The sequence below is a fragment of the Neopelma chrysocephalum genome, unplaced genomic scaffold (assembly GCF_003984885.1).
Source record: "Neopelma chrysocephalum unplaced genomic scaffold, ASM398488v2 Primary Assembly neopelma1_22b, whole genome shotgun sequence".
In the NCBI taxonomy this organism is placed as follows: domain Eukaryota; kingdom Metazoa; phylum Chordata; class Aves; order Passeriformes; family Pipridae; genus Neopelma; species Neopelma chrysocephalum.
In genome coordinates this window covers 27901952-27924123 of record NW_020897690.1, presented here as the reverse complement: position 1 = coordinate 27924123, position 22172 = coordinate 27901952, and the positions used below count along the sequence as shown (strand labels likewise).

Genomic DNA, 22172 nt, shown 5'->3' with positions numbered 1-22172 from the left:
TCTTACATTAGTCTATACTGTTTTCAGTTTTATTGGCTTAAGAACATCCACTTAATCTAAGCATGACAGGCTTTTAGAAGTATGAGCACTCTGGGCATTAAAACCAACATACTTTTCCAAAACCACTTTCAAGAAAACAGAATCCTATTTTGTTTTTGACAGATGAATGATGGACCTTTGTGCAAGTGCAGTGCTAAAGCTCGACGAACAGGAATAAGACATGGCATTTATCCGGGCGAAGAGGTAGTAGTAATTCTAAGAATTGCAATTATGAATACAAACTTGCTGCTGTAAAGTCCTAATTGGGTTGATGTGAGTTTTTCCCCCATGATTTACAGGCTAAGTAAAAAACTCCTGTGCAACTTTAAATCACTTAGTTGTGTAACTTCATATTTAAAATGCAATACTGGTAATGAAATCCACCTGAAAACTAGGGAAAACTTTTGCCTGTGTTTGTTTAGTTCTATGTTTGGTTTTTTTTTAAAATTTCTGAAACACAATTGCTTTAATAAAAAAGATCTTGTGATTTAAGTTCTTATATCTTCAGGTGTATGAGTAGGTTGTGAAGGGCCTGCTTTGTGAAGTGATTACTTTAAAAGGAAAACTAAATAGTAATTCTACTGTTGAAAGGAGCACAAAGATTGTCAGGAGGTGTTCTTGCCTTAGCATGTAGATTTTACAATTTATTGTTGTACTTTTTCTTGAAGAATTTATTTTTCAGTAGGCCTTCTTACATATATTTACTGAAACAGTCTGTCATTTCTCTACAGCGAAAGGAGTTATGCATGTTTCTGTGAAATTATCGAGTTTGGAAAAATGGCTTTGGTCTGAAACTTACTAGAAATCGCTCTAGTTCAGGATCAGTTCCTCAACTCATTATCTCTAGGGTGTTTCTTACAGAGAAGGAGGGATAAAAGGAGGAGAAAAAAATATAAAAAATATATATAAATATATATATAAAAATAAAACTTGTTGCATGAAGGCAGCTGCTCCCTGGAGCAAGGCCATCTGGGAATCTGAGGTTTCAGAAAATCCCCAGCATATACTGATTTTTACATTGTCCTGCAGAAGAAACTGCCTAGCTTTAAACTAGCTGGTGTGTAATTGTTGTGTTGCAGCAGTGAGGAGCTTATTTTGGGGTTGAACAGCCTGTGTAATCACCCTACTTACTGGATGGGTTTTGCCAAGTGTCCAGAACAGCCTAGTAGTGTAACTGTCTTGCCATTGCCATCAGGCTAACTTTTGTAGCACTGTTTAGAGTAGTACCCTGCTCACTGCAGTGGTTTTTTTTTTTTTCCTATGCAGAAAGATGTATTCTGAACAGGCTGGTGGCAGCCTCCAAACTGCAACAAAGTGGATGTAGGGCATATGAAAAACGGTTTTTGTCTGACTGTTGAGGAGTTTTAGGTCTTTACACAGAACTGCTTCAGAAAAAGTAGGGAAACAAGAATCCCGAGTGACTGGTGTTGCACCAGAGTGCATGGAGAGCTGGCTACCTTTGTACCTTATAGTCAGACATTACAACCTGGGAAACAGAGTGGGGGTTACCGGAGCTGCCTCTGTGGTGATAGATTAGTCCCTTCTCTTCAGGTCTCACGTTTGCCCCAAGGAGATGAGCTGATACTTGTCTGTTTTGATAATGTACCTTAAGACCTTACTATGTGAATTCCAGGTTCCTCTGTAAACTTTTAAAAATGTTTTCTGAAACAAATTTGTACAGAAGAGGAAATGAGCCTGACTTGTAAACAACTAACTGCGGTGTGTAAGAAAGATGGAGAGTCAAATGGAAAATGAAAAAATACAGTAATGTTTTTCAGCTTTTTTTGCTTTTGAGTAGCATTAAAAGTATTTCTGAAAGTGAAAGTGTAGATAAGGCCACGCTTTCCCTCTCCCCAGAACAATTAATTATGACTACCTGCTTTTATTTAATTTTTCCTAATTCATATTTCATGGCTATTAGAAATGCTTTATTCTCTCTTTTAATCTAAATTTGCCTTGACTCTACATACAGTTCTACTTATCTCTTTCTTTAAGCCCATTAAACCGTGTCGCCCCATGACCAATAATGCTGGAAGACTATACCACTACCGAATTACTGTGTCGCCTCCCACAAACTTCTTAGTAAGTACTTCATAAATAATTCTAACTAGGACTCTAATTTTGTTTTCAGTTACAAAAGTAGCACTACTTCTTGCTTACTCTGTGGTGGTTTTGTTTGCTTTTTTAAGACAGACAGACCTACTGTTATTGAGTATGATGACCATGAATATATCTTTGAAGGGTTCTCAATGTTTGCACATGCCCCACTAACAAACGTAAGTATGTTCATTGCTACGTCTTGGGGTTTGTTTAGAAGGTATGCTGTTTCTGCTCTGAAGCTGAACTTCTCTAAAACAACAATACATATATGTTACAAACATCTTGCCAGCACTGTGGACAGGGGAAAGACAGTTCTGCTAATGAGTCTCAGGTTTTGTCTTGACTAATTGTGGTAAGCAGCATCTTCAAACTGTGACCACAAGCAAAGAAACCTTCTTCAAAGGTGAAAAAAAGGAATTAGATGTTTGTCTTGCTAGTTAGTTGAATGAACTTCTCGGAGTACTTATTGGATGAAACTGGTATAAACCTGTAAGTTTATGCTGAAGTTCTTATGTGGTGTTGCCTTAAAACCACATTTTAAGACAGTATAGCTAACTGAATTGGCAGTATGCTAAAAACACCTTGCTTTCAGACCACTGTATCAATCTGACTTGTTGCGTCACCAACGACAAATTCAATTCCAAATATACAAATGAGAAGATACAGGTTTACTGAGGTTTACAAGTTTACTTTTACTTCTGAAGAAAATTTCATTTCCAGTAGATGGCAATATTTAACTTTCCTTTACCATCCCTACTGTCAGCATTGTGTTATTACTGAGGTGGAGGTTAGAACTGGTACTTCCTTTGCACATGCTTGTGTCCCTGTCTCTTTGCACGATCCCCCAGAGCAGGTGTTTTAGTAAGTGCCCTTTTCAGTAGACAGTAATACCTTTGCATACAAAATTGTATTAACTATATATTTGATGCTGTATAATTCTTAATGCTGAATTTCTATTTTCCTTCCAGATTCCTCTGTGTAAAGTAATCAGATTTAACATTGACTATACAATTCACTTTATTGAGGAGATGATGCCTGAGGTAAGAAGGATAATTAGTCTAAAAGTCAGAGTGGGTTAAGAATTGTTGATGTGCTTAATGGATTAAACTCTTCAGTATTCCATCTTGTGAAGTCTTTAAGAAACTGATTGAGTTCTGAGTTAATGGCTGAAGAGGAACTTGCACTCACAGGTACTAGTGTCAATCCATCTACCTAGGCTATCATATATCAAAATCAAATAGTAAGAAGTGCTTATATCCATAGGTTCCTTTCATTTTAAGTTATATACAATATATGTCAGGTACTCTTATTTGTAAGCTGAGGTAGGTATTACCCTTCTCTTACGGATGACAAAAATAAGGCATATGTGGAGGTACCTGTTTGCCAGGACCACATAAGTCAGTGGCAAAGCTGAAACTTAATCGTAAGTTTGAAGCTCTGAAGATTGCTTGTCAGTACTTAATATAAGCTGTTGCCAAAACAAATTTCCTGTGGATACAAACAAAGCACATTCAGTTCATAATCTGTTTATGGTGGGTTTTTCTATCACAAACTAATCCCTGGTGAAGCCAGTTTGTGAAGTAAATTGCTGCAGTGGAACAGCGTGTGTAGGTACAGAAACACCCCTGCATATTAACTACAAAGATAGGATCGATGTTTGATTTAGTCACATATATTTGCATTTTTCTTTCTAGTTATCTCTTTTTCTGTTGCTCAGCAGCATCTAAATATATGCAACAGCCCTGAAATTCCTCAGAAAGAATAATATGATCAAAGCAATTCATTTCTTGTTAGGGAATCTGCCGTGTTGTTTGCAAATCTTGATCTGAAACAACAAATGGCCACCAAGTGAAATAGGGAAGTGACCATTTTGGGGACTTCTGGTCAAATGGCTACACTGTTGTTCACAGACCATCTGTACTGATGATTTCTTGTGAGAGAGATTGTGGTGTTGGGTTTGAAATTTATGGCTGATATTATTCATGCACAATTTATATCAACCTGGCCTGACTTTGTTTGTTCAGGAAGGTTTATAAGTTCCTTCGCTGGACTGGCCCACTTGATGAAAAGAATCTTTTTTTTTTTTGGCCCTTTCGTCTTTTTTCCTCCTCCTCTGTTGGCTGTTGAGGTCATAATCCTCAATTTGTGTTGCACTGATATGTTGCTATGGAAGTGATAATGATACTGCAGGTGGTGATTTATAAACTTTTAATATGAGTATGTAGGAAAAATGAATTATGAAAAAGATACTTCTCGGAAATATGTCATCTGCTTAGCTTGCTCAGGTGAAAATGGTTTTAGTGCTTGGCACATTATTGCAGATTCATAACTTCTGCCTAGAGTGTTGATTTGAACATTCAATAAAGAGTCTTCAACACCATTCTTTCTTGACAATGTTTTCTGAAGAGACCACTGTGCTATGTTACAGTAGATGATCACAGAGATATCAATACTGATTCCAAAACTCAGTGTCTAATGGTTGGCAAATATGAAGACACTGGGGTTTTTTTTGTTCTGTTTAACTATACATGAGTGGCATTATTTGTATTACAGTATTATATAATTATAATTTTGGTTTATTTCTTTGTTTTTCCAGAATTTTTGTGTGAGAGGTCTTGAGCTGTTCTCTTCATATCTATTCAAAGATATTTTGGAGCTGTATGACTGGAATCTTAAAGGTAATTTTGCCTTTGAAAGGGTCCTCAAAATAGCAATGTTAATGCAGTTTTATGTGAGAGGGACAAACACTTTATTCTTCAAGAAGATGAAATATATTAGAGTTCAGTAGTGTGAACTCTTTAGCAATGAAAATGCACAAACTTGGCTCTGTATTCTCACAGATAAACTAAATTTCTGCCTTAATCCCAATCTGTTCTTTTTAATCAAACAGTAAATATTACGGTACATTTAATATTTCAGAGTATCATAGGCATGGTATTTTGAAAGCCAAAGTGTCAAGTCAACTATTCTCTTATTTTTACGAGCTAACAAACAAGTTACTCATACCACATTTCTCTACAGTCAACTTACAAAGCAGTGTCATACAGACAGCTGTGGAGGGATAACGTATCATTAGAGCTGAATGTTTTTGACTTGACAAGATGAAAATACTTGTTTCTGTGAAGACTGCAACAAAGGAGAATTTCATGGATGATACTTCCCATGGTCTTAAAGAAAAAGGAATATATCAAAGGAATTATATTTCAGTATCTGTAGGTCTTAGTGTCTTGACTTTGTGGAGATGCACTCTCTACTCACTGCAGTTAAGCAGAGGAGCACTCAGGTTTAATACATTTTGTGTAGTCTTTGGTGTGATACTAAATATATTCTAATATCAGGTTATCAGTTTGTCTTTCATATCGCTGCTTCTGATAGATCTTTTTTAACACTAGGTACTTACTGGTTTAGTTTTTATTTTTATGTAAAGCTTTATATGATGAATAGGAAATGAAAAATACCCACACAAAATAGTACCATGGAAATTTCCTTGTTATCTTTGTTATTGTAAACAAAAAACACTCCACTAATTGGGAGGAACTAATAAACCAGTGCTTGTATCTGTAAGGCTTAAGTGAAATAATTAATTGATGATATAAACCAATCTTTTTGTATTACTGTTTTACATAAAAGTACTGAGATTTTTGTTAGGTTCTTTTTATTTCGAAATTATTGTAGATTTCTTTTAAATTGTCCATGTGAAACCTTTCACTGCAAGTTCTCTCTGTTCCTTTCTGCTGTGCATTTAATTACATTTCGAATTGCAGCTTGGGCCCTATCAAATGTAATCACCATTCAATGATTTCATTTGCAGCAAAGTTGCTCTTTTTCTTCTTTGGCAAATATGTTGCTGTTCATAAATTTTCTGTATTTTTTTTCATATTTAAGGTCCTTCACTTGAAAATGATTCTGTTTCCTGTCCCAGATATCACTTCATGCCACGATTTGTGAGATTTCTTCCAGGTAATGTTTGTATTACATAGCTTTATAGAAATTAGATTTAAAAAACCTTCCAAAAAATCCCCCGAAAAGAACCTCTACAAAAAAACCCCTAATTGCAAGTCCCATGGTTCAGTCAGCGCAGAGATCTGGTGCTTCTACCTGAAGTCTTTAGTGCAATACTCCCGGGCACATGGCGTGACTCTTGGGTATGGTCCTGTGCAGGGCTGGGAGTTGGACTCCATGATCCTTGTGGGTCCCTTCCAGCTCACCATATTCTGTGATTCTCTGCTTGCTGGGAGTGTGGATGGTTTACTCAGAACTGGAATTCAGATGGGCAGGTTAAGTCTCGCTTCCAGCTTTCATTTCTGTCGTCATTTTAGGCAGTGCTGGGTCATCCTTGTCCTACTCTGTGGTGGAGCTGTGGCATTTGAGGAGTGCTGTTACCTAATCTCGCCTATTTCATGTCCCCTCTCCTCTTCAGGGTGTGATTATGTTAAAAATCTTGATGTGCAGTTTTGAGGGTCAGCACAATTGGCACCCCTGAGCACATGTTTTTCTGATTGTTTCTTTATCTTAATGCAAGCTGAGACCTTGTAGCAAATCATGAAAGACAAAACCCACTGTTCCAATACAATTCAACCCAACCTGCCATCCAAGGACGAGCTTCAGTGTGGAGCTCATTTTGAGTGAACAGCTTTTGTAGACATGTAACACATCCTAAGATACCAGGACAGACTTTCAGTTGATGTAATTGTCATGGCTTCATTGAAAATGGGACCTGCTGTGATCCTGCCAGTGATTACTCCAGAAGGGTTGCGTGGACAGAAGGATGTGTTTCAGCTGCTGGACTGAGGGTGCACTTGAAACATGGAACAATATTCATCAAGAGGGCTGTGGCCTGGAGGTGCTCTCTGCTCTGGGCTTTGAAACTTGGTTGGGATATTAATTATAGCTGCAGCAAAATGAGGTTTGGCTCGTTACCATAGAGAGTACTGATGGTTAGATGACTGTATTTCTAATTGTTGTTCCTTCCTGGATACACAGCACTGTTCAATCAGAAGCAGAGCTCTGAGGCTTGCTAGCAAACATTGATTTGGTTTTGCTGAAGCAATTAACAAAATAAGCTATCAAGCCACATGTGGCTGATTAACTTGACCTCATCAAAAGATGAGAACAAGTTTGACCTGCCTGGTTTGTGTAGCTTGAGGGTGTTTTCCTGTTCAGGGTTTTTATATTCTGATTCTTCTTTTTTTATTTTAATTTAAAAGTCAGCTCTTTCTGTGCTGTTGGATTGTTTAGTGACAGAGAGAGATAAGTCTCTATAACATGTTATTCCTGTGTGCTGCTTCTTCTTTAAGGTTCCCAGCCTTCTAACTCTTTCTAAAAATGTCTTTTTTTCTGATATTTCTGCATATATAGTTGCCTTTTAGCATCTTTTTGACAGGTATTTTTTAATCAAGTTCTCATTTTTTATTGATTTTTTTTGAGATATCCTTGGAGATTTTTAATTTTCAGATAGTGGGAATCTATTTTCTTCAGGTATGTTTGCAGAACATGTCTTATATCTAATCAAAGAATATGTTGGTGCATCAGATCTCCACACATCCATCAACTGTCTCTGTAAAGATAGAAATGAATTGCTGATTTCCTATCCCCTCTACTTTTGTTTCTTTCTTTCTTTCTTATTTTTCCAACATGGTCTAAAAATAATGAGGTTGGGGATGTCAGGTTTTCTGTGTGGATTTACTTAGAGACAGGCCTCGGGGGTAGCTCTGAGCTTCGAGCTAGACATACCAGGTGTACTGAGTGCCAGAGATGCATAGCATGTGGAATAGTTGCTGTATTGTATTCATTGTCTTAGGTTTTTATGTTGATAAACATAGTAAGAGAATAAAAGACTGAAAAAACACATTTGAGGTCCCAAGTACTGCATGTTCTGACCCAGAAAGGGTCTCCAACTTTGATGGTCTATAGCAACCCGTACCTTTCTGTACACGTCTTCAGAGGGTAAGGATACACTTTTATTTTAGTGATTGTTGGATGTCGGCTACCTCTTGCATAACAGTATAATCTAGTTTGTTGACAAAGGAAAACAAGTCTAGTAAATGGAGTCCCCCTTTAATTTGAAGGAAAATTTTGCACATTTAAAAATCTGTCCCTGTAGCTATTTAGAAGTATTTTCTATTTCCAGTGAGGCTTGCGGTATACTTTCCCCATTTAAGATTCCCTCTTGGTGTTTGAGTTAATTGTTCTAAGAGGCCAGGTTACACCATTCCCTTTCATCTTTTCTCTATGATAGTGCTGTAATCCCAGCTGAAGTAAGAGAAGTGCTTGTTCCTTTGCATGTCTTGTAGAGGACATCATTTTACATAGCGCTGCTGTTATGCAGCAGTTCTGCGAGGATTTTCCAGTGTGCCTGGGATCATATTCCTTGTGCTGTGGCATCATCCCCCATATTGCTCTAAGGCTTCAGCATTACTTTTTTGTGAGTGTAGTGATAGAAAGAATATACTCAATGGCAAGACCAGAGTGTTTCTGCTTCCTGAGGAAGAGAAGTAAATCAACGTTCATGCTCTGTGGGCATGAAACTTAAAGATTCCTCCATACCTACAGATTAATACCTTGTTATTGAAGGAGGAAGTTGGAGAGATGTATGTCAAGATTTTAGTAAAATGTAGTATCGTTTTACTCGTGTGAGCAGACATACTGAATTTGAATAGTCGGTGTCTTCCGAGTGGTGATCTGTCAGAACCATCACTTGTCTTTCCTCTTTGCATATTCACATCTGTAGCTGGCAACCTGAAGCCGGTCAGATTATACTGTCTTCTTTTGTTACAAGCAACCTTTGCTATGCATTTTTCCTGGAGTCTCACAAGTATTTAGCAATTTTCATATGCTCTTGATTCATTTAGTGACAGGAGACAGCATAAGGCTCTTTAGGCTTCATTACTGCAGTTACAGCATGTAAGCAGTACAGATGATTTTAAAGTGCAGGGATAGCTTTCTACATTCATCCAGAAGTATCCCGTAAAAATTTTGAGTGTTCTTAAAAAAAGCTGCATAACGCCTAAGGGCTTTTTAACTATTGTTGTAAAAAGAATGATAAAATCATGAAAAGGAAGATATAACTGGACAACGTAACTGATTGTTCTGCCTACTCACTTTAAAGTTTTTTCAGGCAAGTTAGACACTTTAGCTTTACAGTACGATAAACCTGTTACTCTCGCTACCATTACTGTTACTGCTTTAGTTTAGCCGAGTGTTTATGCATGTGCAGTATTCATCAATAAAACATTTGCCATCACATTTGTCAGATCGCTTAAGCATTTTGCATTTTATTTTGCTCATACGAATAATTTGTGTTCTGCATATTGTGTCTTATGCTCATGCTTTTAGAGTGGATCTCTGAAATGTATTTTATTTATTTATGGTTTTAAGATGGAGGAAAAGAAGTACTGTCAATGCATCAGATTCTTCTCTACTTGTTACGATGCAGTAAAGCTCTGGTGCCTGAAGAGGAGATTGCCAACATGCTTCAGTGGGAAGAACTGGAATGGCAGAAATATGCAGAAGAATGCAAAGGGATGATTGTTACCAGCCCTGGCATGGTAAAGCAAATAATTGTCATTTATGAGCAATCCAATGACATGTACATGTCTTGTTTCAGACAGTTTGTTACAGGTTAAATTGAAAAGGGAAAAGATGACCAGTGGCAGTTGCAGATTGCTATAGGAACAGCTTATTGACTTGTTCCAACCCTGGGAAGAATTATACCCTCTTTTGCTCTACTGAAGGGTGGATTTCCAGAGGGGTGCTTTTTCAATGTGCATGTTAAAAGGAATGGTAATATTTTATGTGTGTAAAACTTTCCTATTTTCTCAGGCAGTCTTTATGTGCGTGATTTCATTCTCTTTTCCCTGACACAGGACCACAGAAATAATAACTATTTACTATTTTCTTTCCTCTTCCTCTTTTGACCCCCTATTGACAGCTCTATTTAATGTGTGCTGTTCAAATAATGCCCTGAATATGGAAAAAGTGTTTTTCTGCCTATGTAGTTTTTTCAACATTGTTTCTGTGTTGCTCTCACTCACACTGAGGAATTTTGTGTACATTAATTAATGCATGTATTAATTTTCAATGCATAGTTTGAAACCCCTATGGCCTTATTATTTTTGGAACAATTAGTATTTTTAAAGCATGTGTTCTCTGAATACAACTCCTTTCAAATCTGGTGTTAATGTGAATTCAGCCCGTTTTTCTGACTTTCACTGTTAAGAAATGTGGGTCACAAGAATAGATGAACGTCCTGCATTCAGGACCCATGAACTGTAGGGTTCTATTTGTGTGGTTTGGTTGTTATTGCAGAGTGGTGTCTTGGTAGTGGAGTTGTGTTTTGGACCTAATATGCAGCATTCTCATTTGTAATATCTTTCTTTTTCTGACTTCATTTTCCTCCTTTGCTCATGGTTCAACTTAGTTTCTGAAGAAAAATTGTGTCTTGGTATCATGCCTAAGGAGAGATTTTGTTTGTCAACCAAAAAACCTGTCCCCACATTGCAGCCAGGGCAACCTGCTAAATATTCTTTTCCAGTTCATATTTTTAAGTATGGCAGCATTACATTTAGTAAACTACTCGGTAAGGTAATAATAAGTAACTTGGGCAGGATAATTTTTCCCTTGATTTCACTCTGAGTGCTTTTGTTCTGGCTAAAACTCTCTAAAAGTTTCTAAAAAAGAAAATAGGACTGTTTCTGGCATGAAATACAAAAATACGTGTGAACTCTCACTGTGGAAAATTCTACCTCAGCTGCTTCAAATGAGTCCTAAACCAGGATGCCATAATAGAAGTTGTTAGACAGCCTTAACAGCCTTAACTTGTCTGTGGTTTCTGTGGTACAAGGTACATGCTGTTCCACAAGTTGTCAGCATCTGGATGGTATACACTGACATAACTTCAGTGATTTTGCTGAAGATATGCTGATTTCAGCTATCTGACAACTTGCTTTTTTGTTTAGCATGAAGGAATGCATATATGCTTGTTCCTTGTGTCACTGAACTGTAAATGTCTGTATTATACACAAGTCAGTGCTCTTTGTGAGTGGGAGTGCTAATTTTGAGATTTTGTGTGATTTTTTTACTGGCAAACTTTGCATTCTACAAGGCAATGTGTTTAGAGATGCATGTGGACATCAAAATATGTAAGCATAAAAGAAATATGTAGTGCTTTGAAATGTCATGTTATAATGGCATCATTAGAACATGTTTTTTCTTTCAAGATTGCAATGATTTTCTTCTTAGTTTGTGGATTTTTCTTGTACATTGTGGTACTATTGTATTGAGCAAGGGAAAAACAGTGTGAAAGTATTATCTGGGCATTTTACAACATTAGAAGATAAAACAGTTCTGTTGGAAAGACAATGTGAAACTGTTTTAGAAAATGACAGCTTTCAATTCAATTTTATCCACTTGACACAACAAAGTAAACCCACTAAATTTTATTTTGCTCTTTTCTTCCACAACATCTCTTCAAAAATAATAATTCCTCTTGTGATCAAATCTAGGTTTTATATACATATGTATTTTAATTTTTTTAAATGCTAGGTGTATATATATGCATGATGGAGGAGGGGAAAAAAAACTTCAATAGGCAGATAAATCCCACTTAAACAATGAACAATAGTTCAGCATTATTTAAAACTATTTAATTTATTCATGATGTTTCATTAGTTCAATGAAACTTTGTGTTGGAATAGATTTAAAAGTTCACAGATTTTAGTCATCTTTTAATACTTCACTCCTAAAGTATTGCTGATATTCTCACTAGTACATATATATATGTATTTTAAGATACTTTTGTAATACATCTGCATGCTATCTCATTATGTGTTCTAATGTCAGCATTAGATTGGTTGATGAGATTTGGAGTAGGAAACAAAGATAACAGGCCTCTATTCTGTTCGAATTTCTTTGGGTTTGATGTGATTTTAAAGGCAAGGTTGTCATTATTAGATGGTCTGTCACAGCACTTCTAAAAAAACACAGGGATAAAACTGTGGAAGAGTATCATCTAATTTGCTTCCATCCTGTCTGCTGGTGCGCCTGTTTATACTCTGTGTTTCTGTATGTTGCTGTTTGTTCATTTAACCTTCAGAAATGGCACCAGAGAGGAGGCTGGTGTTCATCATGAAATGAAAAAGCATAGCCCAGCTACCCTCCTCTCATAACTATCAGTGAGGGAGCAATTGCGATTAGATCTTGGAGAACTTCTTTTGTCCTGGTTGTTATCAGCCACCTGTGAACAGCTGTGTAACTGGATGGTGAAACTGAAGGCAGTGTCATACAAATAAACAAGAGTCTGGTTTTGAGTGGTCCTGAGATCATATGTTTAATACAGACCCTGATATAGGCATACTGAAGGCTAACTTTTTCCCGGTTTTGAGGATAACATTACTTCTACTGAAGTAATTGATGGGAAACATTTGAAATGGGAAACATTTGAAAATGGGAAACATTTGAATAGAAAAATATTGTCTGTAATTTTAAAAAAGGCATTGATTATAATTGGTGTATTGAATATAATTATTGTTTCATATTTTGTTAATCCTATTTTGCCGACCTGGCTATCAGAGGAGTGGTGTATCAAGGCTGCTTTTTTAAGGAGGGCAGGGATGGCAGAAGCTCTCATTTTTAGTGTTAAGAGTGGGGAGAACCAGCAAACAACTTATGAGAAGACAAGAACTTTTCAAATTGGCTTTCTGCGAACCCCACAAAGGCATATAAATTTCAGCTCTGGTTCAAGGAACAACATTCTGTCTGCTACAAATCCTTCCTGTGTTTTGCTTTAGGTTTTTTTGTTCTAATCCCTTTTTGTAAGAAGTGCTGTGAGGAAAACCTTTTCTCTTATTTATTTTTCTTTTCTTTCTTCCTTTTTTTTTTTTGGTAAACCTGACAGTTTTAACTAAGGTAGTTAAATTTTAACTAAATTTTTTTCCCCTAATTTTTAACTGGGGAGATGTAACTTTATGTTCAGTCATCTTATCCAAAGGGAAGCTGAGAAGCATTTTTCCCTTGGAAAATATTTCTATATTTGAAAGGCAAATTTTTAAGCAAGTTTTTGTTTTTCTAGAATAGATTAGAATTATGGCCACCTGATGAGGCTGACCTTTATATATAGAATTGGATTTGCTTATCCATGCAGAAAATTATTCCTGTGAACAGTTCTACCAAGGTGCTTTGAAGGGTGAAAGCTTTATTCTTGACACAGTTTTTATTGTTTTGTGAAGAGAATGGTGGGAGCTGTTTCTCTAACACTGAAACTCATCTTTGAGAAATTTACAGTGCTAAATGAGAAGTTTTGAGATGCAGGTAACTAGAAGTAATGCCCTCTTTCTGAAACCTAAGACAAGCAAAATATACTGGCCTCATCCAGCTGATTGCAAAGAGAGGAGTAAGCAGGCACATAACAAAGCAGCTTGACAGGTAATGGAGATGATTTTTATTTGGAGACAAACTGTGCACCTTCAGATGAGGTTTTTAAACATGTTAGATCAAGAGCTCTGTAAGCAGCATGTCTGCTACAGTGATGCGCAATTACTTATTTTCTGTGTTTAGAGAGCTGAAGCAAAAGTTGCCTCCTTTTACACTGTCCATTTTAACAATAAAAAGAACTTCTGTTTTGATCTGTAAAAAGGGCAAAAGCCTCCCCATTATACAAGACTGTCTTCCTCATTGTACACATCAACCCAGGAGCCTTTTCTAAGAGTAGCATGACACAATTTTTTTTTTATGCTGTTTAGTCAGTGTGATTGAATGCACCTGATAATGCCTTCATTTAGTTTGGGAAATGAGGAACAGAACTAAAATTAGAGAGGTAACCTGATCTTAGCAAACTGCTCAGGCACATGGGAGATTGGGTGCCAGAATGCTAATCCTGATTTTTATTTCTGGTGTGATGCTTGACCAGAGAAAGTTGTTTTACGTTCTTGGAAATAGTCAAACTGTAAATTTCCAGACTTGTAAAATTAAAATGTGCTTTTTTTTTTCCTCTTTAAGTGTTAGGTCAAGTAGCTTTGTTTCAGTCATTGTAGTTGCCAAATGTTTATTACAGTATTAATTGTTAGTTCATCTGCATCGTATTAAGCTTGGAATATTGCTGCTTCATGGTTCCTGGATAGTGTGGGCTAGAAGCAAAAAATTTTCCATGAAGCTGTTGTCAATTAGTTGTATTTTGTTTTTTTCTCCTAGAAACCCAGCTCAGTTCGTATTGATCAACTGGACCGTGAACAGTTCAATCCTGATGTAATTACTTTCCCTATTATTGTGCACTTTGGGATACGACCTGCTCAACTCAGTTATGCTGGAGATCCTCAGTAAGATGCTTTTCCTTCCATCTTTTGTTCAGGAACTCACTACTGTTGTTATTTGTGGCTTAAATAGGGCTTGTTTATGTGCTTAATTGAGCCTGATATAAAGCTTAGTGCTTATGACATTGGACACAAGCTCTTGTAAAGGTATAACTTCTTTCTGGCATAATTCAGAATATGTTGAATTATGCATGCATGTGCAGTATGAAATTTCTTAACGTGAGAACAGCTCTTCTGTGTCAGATGAAAAGTTCCTCAAGCTCCATGTTATTTCACTGAGAGGGCAGTGGCAGGTTTTAAGAGAGAGAACAGCGAAACAGGAAAGCAGAGGGAGATATACTTACCCAAGCTTCCTAATGTCTGTAGCATACAGACTTCTCAGCTAGAAGATATATTTATGTCATGTTGTTTAACAGCCCTGAGTTCTTTCTTCATTAAATTTCTCAAATCACTATTTGAATCATTTTATGCTACTGACAGGGAGAAGAGTCTGGATAATCACTTCCCCAGTACTATTGTGCATCATATGAAAAAGGACTGACTTTTGTTTCAGAGCTGCTACTTAATTGTTTAATTAGATGCACTTCGAGTCTCACATCTAATAAGGAAGAATATGGCCATTTTCTGTTTGCTTTTTTCATGACATTTATGTTTCTTGCATACTACCATATCCTACTTAATCATCTCTTTCAGTACCTTGAAAAATCAAGTCTTCATAGTGTTTCCTAGCCTGGAAGCTGTTGCATCCATGCTACTTTTCTCTGTACCTTATGTATCCTGATAGATTTTGGGAGGAATGTTGAGAAGGAGCGGAGAGGGAATCAGGACTTCAGGTGGAGCAAGAAATACTGTTTCACTGTGGATTCATGAAGGGATGTACAAGCGATCATTGGATTTTGTTCCCAATTCTTTTCTTTAGCTCTGACAATTTCAGGGAACTCTTCCAATGTTTGGGAAATCTGTTTTCTGCATGCTGGCAGTATAGAGTCTGTTTCTGGTGTATATATAGTTAAGGTTGTCTTTTTCCTCTGGTGTCTTTTAAGGATGTTGTATTTCAGCTGCAGTTTTGAGGTCCAAACACTCATGTGCATGTATGACAGTCATATTGTTCTACAACTGCTTGCTGAGAATTTTAGATCTAACATGGCAGGAAGTGGGAATAAAGAGTTGTTATCCAGATAAGAACTCTTTTCTTTTTTTGCCTTGAGGATGACTTTTATTTCTCTTAATCTTTTAGTTTTCTTGTCCTTCAAAAGGAAATAATTAGACCCAAACATATAAGAATGACCTCTACTTTGATGTTGAATTTACTAATATTTGTAAAGTTTTAGTACTTTTCATTGAAATCAGTATAAAGATGCAAACATTGTTCTTCCCACACTTTTTTATTTTAACTTTCTTTTAAATTTCCTTGTGGGTTTGTTTTTGGTTTTCTTTTTTTTTTCCACATCAAAGCTGCTTACAGAATGTAGGTATGCTGCTTTTTGTTAAAGTAACAAAGCAGTTTTTGTGAAAGAACTCAGAGGTGCCATCATAAGTCTCAGGTTTAACTCTGGTGTATGTGTGAAACTGGTAATGCACAGAGGAGATTTTCCTCTAATGTGTCTTTTATGTTTTTCTAATATGTAATTTTTTGGTAATGGTAATAGGCTTATTAATTCTCAAGCCTAATTGCAATGACAAAGCTTGTTTCACCCTTATCAATACTAGTAGAAAAATGTGTATTGTAAATCATGGTTTCAGGTTCTTGTTTTAGGGTTGAAGCCTCTTAGTGGCATTTGTTTTTTTTCTTTTTGGTTGATTGTTCATCTACTCACTTTTCTTCTTTGGATCGTGATTTGTGAGAAATAGATGTGCTATTCTGCAAATTGCAAAAGTGCAGAGAATGGAGCATGAGAAAAATCTATGGATTGACCATTTCAGATGTGTTCATAGTCTGAAAAAATACCAGCATCTCTAGAGGCAGAAAGTATACATTCAGGCATGCTGCAGAGAAATAGCTATGGAAAAAATGCCAATAAGAAAAGATCTGTTTATCTGCCTGTGAATGTGGGATCCTGGGAAGACTGTGAAATAGTAAAAGAGCTGCTGCTTCATTTGTTTCTAAGCCACTAATGTTAAAAATTCCTAATAAAACCACTGTTCCAAGTTGGTGCTGAGGAGGAGCTTCTTTTAAATTGTAAATATAAGAAAAAAATAAATAACTTGGATAAACTTCCCTATGTCCTCTAATTCCCTGCTTCCTATTCAAAGTCTGATTATATGGGTTGTCTTGAAAAAACTCTACAGGTATGATATTTTGAAGATAGCATTGTTTCCTCAGGACACAAGGTCCATGTCATGATTCTCTTGGTTGCTCCTCCCATTGTAACTTTTTTACCTGTTTATCAGTTGCAGCTGAATATAATGGTGGGATGTGGGATGTTGTCTACAAATGGAGTAAGTTTTGTGTAAGCTTGTGCTAGATTGCTGAAAGACTCTCACTGAGAAAAAAGTTCTATTATTGAGACTCGTGTAATTAGACAGCCCCAAAATAAGAAAATGCTAGATGGTTGGAGGAAACCAGAAACCTTAAGTACGTGTAACCACAGAGGAAACTTGAATTGCTGTTTCTATTCAGCACAAACCCATAGGGAACGAAACTTTCATTTCACTGTTCACAGAATAACTTGATGTTGTGCATGACTTGTAGACCTCTTCCTCGTGTTTGAGGAAATGTAAGGACAGACACTTCCTGGGAAAGGTTACTACTGCTTTTCAGTGAGGGATAGGCAAACCATGTGGAGAAGACAGAGTTTTCACCTGCTTGAATTGAGTTGTTATGTTGCGGGAAAGCCTTTTCAGCATGTGGAGGTGGCCCTTTGGAGAGGATTGGTGGGTATCTGGGAGACCTGGGATCTGCCTTGAGCTTTGCTGTTCTTTACCTCACACTGCACACTACTTTGTCCACCCTGCTGGAGCAACTGCAGAGGCACTGTCACCTCTCTTGGAAAATGCTTTGGGATTATTTTTATTCTGGAGCAAAAAGATGCTTGTAGACAGTCTGTGTACGTTGTGTGCATTATTAGCAGCTGGTGTGTTCATAATGACAAACAGTGAGAGACTTTTGTTGTATTGACCAAAATATTTGTTTTCTGGTTTTGTCATTCAGATACCAAAAGCTGTGGAAAAGTTATGTGAAGCTGCGTCACCTACTGGCTAATAGTCCCAAAGTCAAACAGGCTGATAAACAGAAATTATCACAAAGAGAGGTATGCTGGGCCTTCCTAGAATTGATAATAGAGCACTGTAATTCAGGATGGAATAAAGCCATGTGACTACCCTGTTTATGGAAACAATAGAAATCTTTCACAAAAGATTTTCTTTTCAGTCTGTTAACAGAGATTTTATTTTAATCTATACTTATTATTGGATGGGTTTTTTTCCTTTTTTCAGCTGTCAAACCACTGCAAGTTTTTTACCCAGTGATAGAAATAATCATTATGGAACCATAATGTCTTTATAGCTGTTGCCATTAATGGTTTAAAGAATTAGCATAGAGAAGGACTTTTTATTTCACAATGTACTTTTAACTGGCTCATAATTTTAGGCATTTCTTTTCTGAGATAAGAACCGCCACACTTGTGTTTGGTTTTAAACCATAATTTATTAGGTAATCTTAGTGACATTGCTTAAGATCTTTGACTTGAAATTGTGTGATTGCTGTGTATTTTTCTCTTTTTTTTCCCCGCACAAAAGTGATGAGCAATAAGCATTTCCAAAGTGCAAATGCTCAACTAATTGGGAATTAAAATCAGAAAAACAAAGACCCCTAAATATAGACTAAAACAGCTCTTAGGTATCTATTTCTTTAAAATCTTGAACTGAAGCTTTGAATTTTTTTGGTGCCTGTCAATCAGGCACTCTGTAGAGAGTAAAGAGTACATAGAAGAGAAATTAACTTCTTGGGTACTGGATGGTATTTAATTAAATGGTGTTGTATTTCTATTTATTGATTAGAAATACTAATTATTCTTAAAATAATAGACTACTCTGAGTGGGGAAGGATCCATGAGAATCAGGAAGTCTAATTCCTGAGACTTCCCCAGTTTATTGTGTACCTTTGGTTGCAACTAAGTGTTTGATACTTTTGATATTGCACCTGATTTCTGTTATTGCTGCAAAGTGTAATATGCTGTTGCATGAGCAAGAATCTTAGTTAACATTTTATTCTTGCTGATGTTAAATAAACCCTTGGCTTCCTTACTCGTAAATAAGAAAAAACCCATAACATTGTGACTTAACTGTGCTACAGTTGTACGGGGAAAAAAATTTCATCCCTACAGGGGATGATTTTGTTTGCCACAACTACTTGGAGCAAGTAGAAGGGAAGAGCATTGTTGTCTGGGCATCTTTTCATTAGGGCATAATGGATGACTCGTTTGTAAAATTCTATTGGATTGCTTTTAAGGGGGTAATCATATTTTGCTTCAAAAAATAAAATATTCTTTTTGTATTTAGGACTTACTGCTGATTTTTGTTTCTAGACTGTGTTATCTATGATAAGTTTTTCCAGTAGTTTGCCATCAGAGAGGCATACAGGGCTGAAACAGAAGCTTTATGTGAGGATAACTTAGGTATTTTCCAGTGGAGGTGTCAGTAACTCAGGAGCTATCGGACTGTACCTAACTGGTATATGGGCTTTTAAAGATTATGAAACATATATTATGAGCCAGTCAAACTGAAATACAGTTAGGTGTAGCAAATACTGTAGCACCTATCTCAGGAAAAACTCAATGACATAACTTTCGGTAATGCACAAGGGGGTGCAATGCTGTAAGCATCTCTATTCCCTCTGCCGTCAGTCATCTGTTACTCTGAGGTTGTGCAATGGTATTATTTGTGACAAGGTCATGCCTGGGGGCTTTGTTCCTCTAACCTAACTTTGAGCATTTACAGCAGGTGCATAAATTGAGACCTGAAGGCTCACTTTGAAGTCAGTGGAGGGAGAAATGCATTTTGAAGCCATTTATCCCCCTTCATTGAATATAAAAGGAGCCAGGGCTAACCAGCCTCCTACCCTAGACGCCTCTGTACTGAGGTGTCTGAGGTTTGATGAATCTGTGTCTGGACAGATGCACCTCTTGGAACTACTCTGGGAGTCTCTGCAGAACAGAAAACAGAGCCTGTTCCTGCCCAGATATGCTCACAGGCTTCAATCTGGAAGCTGGGAAGAGACAGCTTTGAGCAAGTGCCCTGTAGTGAAAAGGAGAAGGAGAGACAGGATAGGTTGCAGCTTTGAAGAGTTTTATGTTCTGAAGAAGGAAGAGCACTGAGGGAGTCTTTACTGTTAGTTCATGCTGTGTGGAGAGCTGGCACACCCCAGGGCTTTATAACATTGGAACCAGGAGATCTTGATCCAGGGATGATTTGTTTTATCTGGTTTTCTTTCATTCCATTGTTACTGAAAAGATTTTCTTTTAATGATTCTGTCAAAATTTTTAATGATACCGACCCTTTCTTAGTTTCTAGAGACAAATAAACTGTTGGCACAACACCAAACAGCAGTAGTCAAGGCAAAACAGATATTTTTTACATATTGGTAGATTTCATCATCACAGTCTCCAAGACCAGCAAATGCTGACCCCTTTTCCAGGCTGGATGTACTAACATTGTTCAACAGAAACTATTGCAAAGTAGTCAAGATCACAAAACCAAGGCCTTTCTTTTATTTAGTCTGTTTTACTCCTACTGAATGCTTCAAACCAAGAGTACTCATGGTGATGGACTTGAATGAAGAGGTTGTTTTGTACATGGGATAAATAAGGTGCTTTCATTATAAGCACTTGAACTTTCTTATTTATCATATTGGATGTATGAGTTGGACTGGTTTGTTCTGTAATTTGAAATAAAAAATATAGTAACTGTTCTGTTCTTAGTCTACCAAAATCCTCTGTTTACACTGTATTCCTACACCTCTGCCACAGTCTGTGATTGGCATTTAACAGATTTGTACGAGCCTTAGAAACTGCACACCAAAAGTGAACCTTAAATGGGTGTTGTGAGCACACTCGTGTGCACATTGATACTGCTTTGTTGTAGAAAGTTCTTCATAGGAGTTCTGTTCTCTCCCTGTTTAGGAAGCACTGCAAAAAATTCGTCAGAAGAACACAATGAGACGTGAAGTGACCGTCGAGTTGAGCAGCCAGGGATTCTGGAAAACAGGGATACGCTCTGACGTCTGCCAGGTGACTAAACTGCAGAGATGTCTGGTTTGTTTTCTTTCTTGATAGCTGCCATTTACCTCTTGCAAGGGTCTGCTGCAGTTCTAGACTGAAGAACAAAATGGAAATGAATCAGTAAGTAATGAATCGGCTCAGTAAGATCTGTTGATTTAGGGACATATTCTAGTGTCCTGTCCACTCCCTTCGCACACACAAAAAAAGATATTTTAAAATTTTGATTTGCTTGCCATTGGTTGATTAATACAGGGGAAAGGGGTTAGGATGTCCAGCTTGAGGCTGTGGACCTCTAAGGTCTTCTTAATCCACCAACTAGGTTGGTTTTATGTATTTTAATTTTATTGTATTTTTCTGTTTAGATAGTTTAAAAAAAAACAAGTTTCACACAGAAGCATGAAGAAATATCATTTTACTTAAAAGAAAGTTAAAAAAACCAAAAACCCACCATAACTAAGTTTTGGATTAAAACAGGTAAGCCTCAGTAGAAAGATATCTTTCAGATACTATATTTCGTATGCATGACATCTCCAAGGAAAGATCTCCAAGGAGTAAGATCCTATTCTGAAACAGTTGACAGCCACCAGCTTTGTGATATGAGAAAATAAGTGCAATTTTTATACAATATTGTAATAGTAAAGTTCAGGTAGTTGTAACAGCCAAATAATTATTCTAGAGGTATACTTGCATTATTTTTTAGCTGTTGTTCTGGAGATGTTATTCAAGAATTAAATGTATGCAACTTAATATTAACTTAACAGTGTGAAGTATACACTTGGAGGGTTGCTAGGCAAAGGTGTAGGTAGAAATCCTGTTATAAGTCTGATAAGGCCAAAGGGGAAATTCTAGAGGGAAAGAAATGCTAATAACTTAAATTGCTTTTTTTCTGCCTGAAACGTTTATTGTGCTTCTACTAGTGCTTCTGAAGTGGAAGAAAGAGAATAGTGGGACAGTATCTTCTCACATAGCTGAGGAAAATTACAGCCCTTTTCTAATTTTCTGTTGTGAACTGTATCTATTTTTACAGCTTAAGTAAACGGTGTAAATTTCCAATTTAGGAGCTTTGTAATCAGTCTGTGTTACTCGGAATATCTTGTGATTTGTCTCTTAATGTCTTGGATATTCCTTTTCGTTTTGTTGTTGAAGGACAGCAAAACACCAAAGAGTGATGAAAGTAAAGCTTTTCTGGCCATCTGCAGCCATAACATCTAAATAGCCAGTTCTGGTATGAAGGTCCTTTGATTTGATTTCTTTGAGAGGCCAAGAGTAGGCAACTGTATGTCTGTGAAATGAAAGATTGCTGCTGTTGCTACATGCTTTTTCCCAGATTAAAGAAGGCTAAAACTAAATATGCATAAATCAACTCTGGGAGCAGAGCTAAAGTGCAGCAATTTAAAATTACTGCTTTTAAAAGCATTAGAGTTTAGAAGATTGAAAGTCTTCTAAGTCACTCTTGATAGATTATACTTACATTAAGTTCCACATAGCAGTAATGACACTGGTCTTTGCA

General features: G+C 36.8%; 1 protein-coding gene across 2 annotated transcripts in view; it reads left to right on the top strand.

Moving 5' to 3' along the window:
• DROSHA (drosha ribonuclease III) overlaps nucleotides 1–22172 on the top strand; it is a 71624-nt gene that overhangs the window by 14039 nt on the left and 35413 nt on the right. For both annotated transcript variants that reach the window (XM_027682060.1, XM_027682070.1), the window contains 10 exons: nucleotides 163–243; nucleotides 2035–2121; nucleotides 2229–2315; nucleotides 3108–3179; nucleotides 4736–4817; nucleotides 6025–6099; nucleotides 9517–9686; nucleotides 14326–14450; nucleotides 17596–17695; nucleotides 20564–20671. In XM_027682060.1, the coding sequence (XP_027537861.1) occupies nucleotides 163–243; nucleotides 2035–2121; nucleotides 2229–2315; nucleotides 3108–3179; nucleotides 4736–4817; nucleotides 6025–6099; nucleotides 9517–9686; nucleotides 14326–14450; nucleotides 17596–17695; nucleotides 20564–20671 (987 nt within the window). The remainder of the gene's footprint in view (nucleotides 1–162; nucleotides 244–2034; nucleotides 2122–2228; nucleotides 2316–3107; nucleotides 3180–4735; nucleotides 4818–6024; nucleotides 6100–9516; nucleotides 9687–14325; nucleotides 14451–17595; nucleotides 17696–20563; nucleotides 20672–22172) is intronic.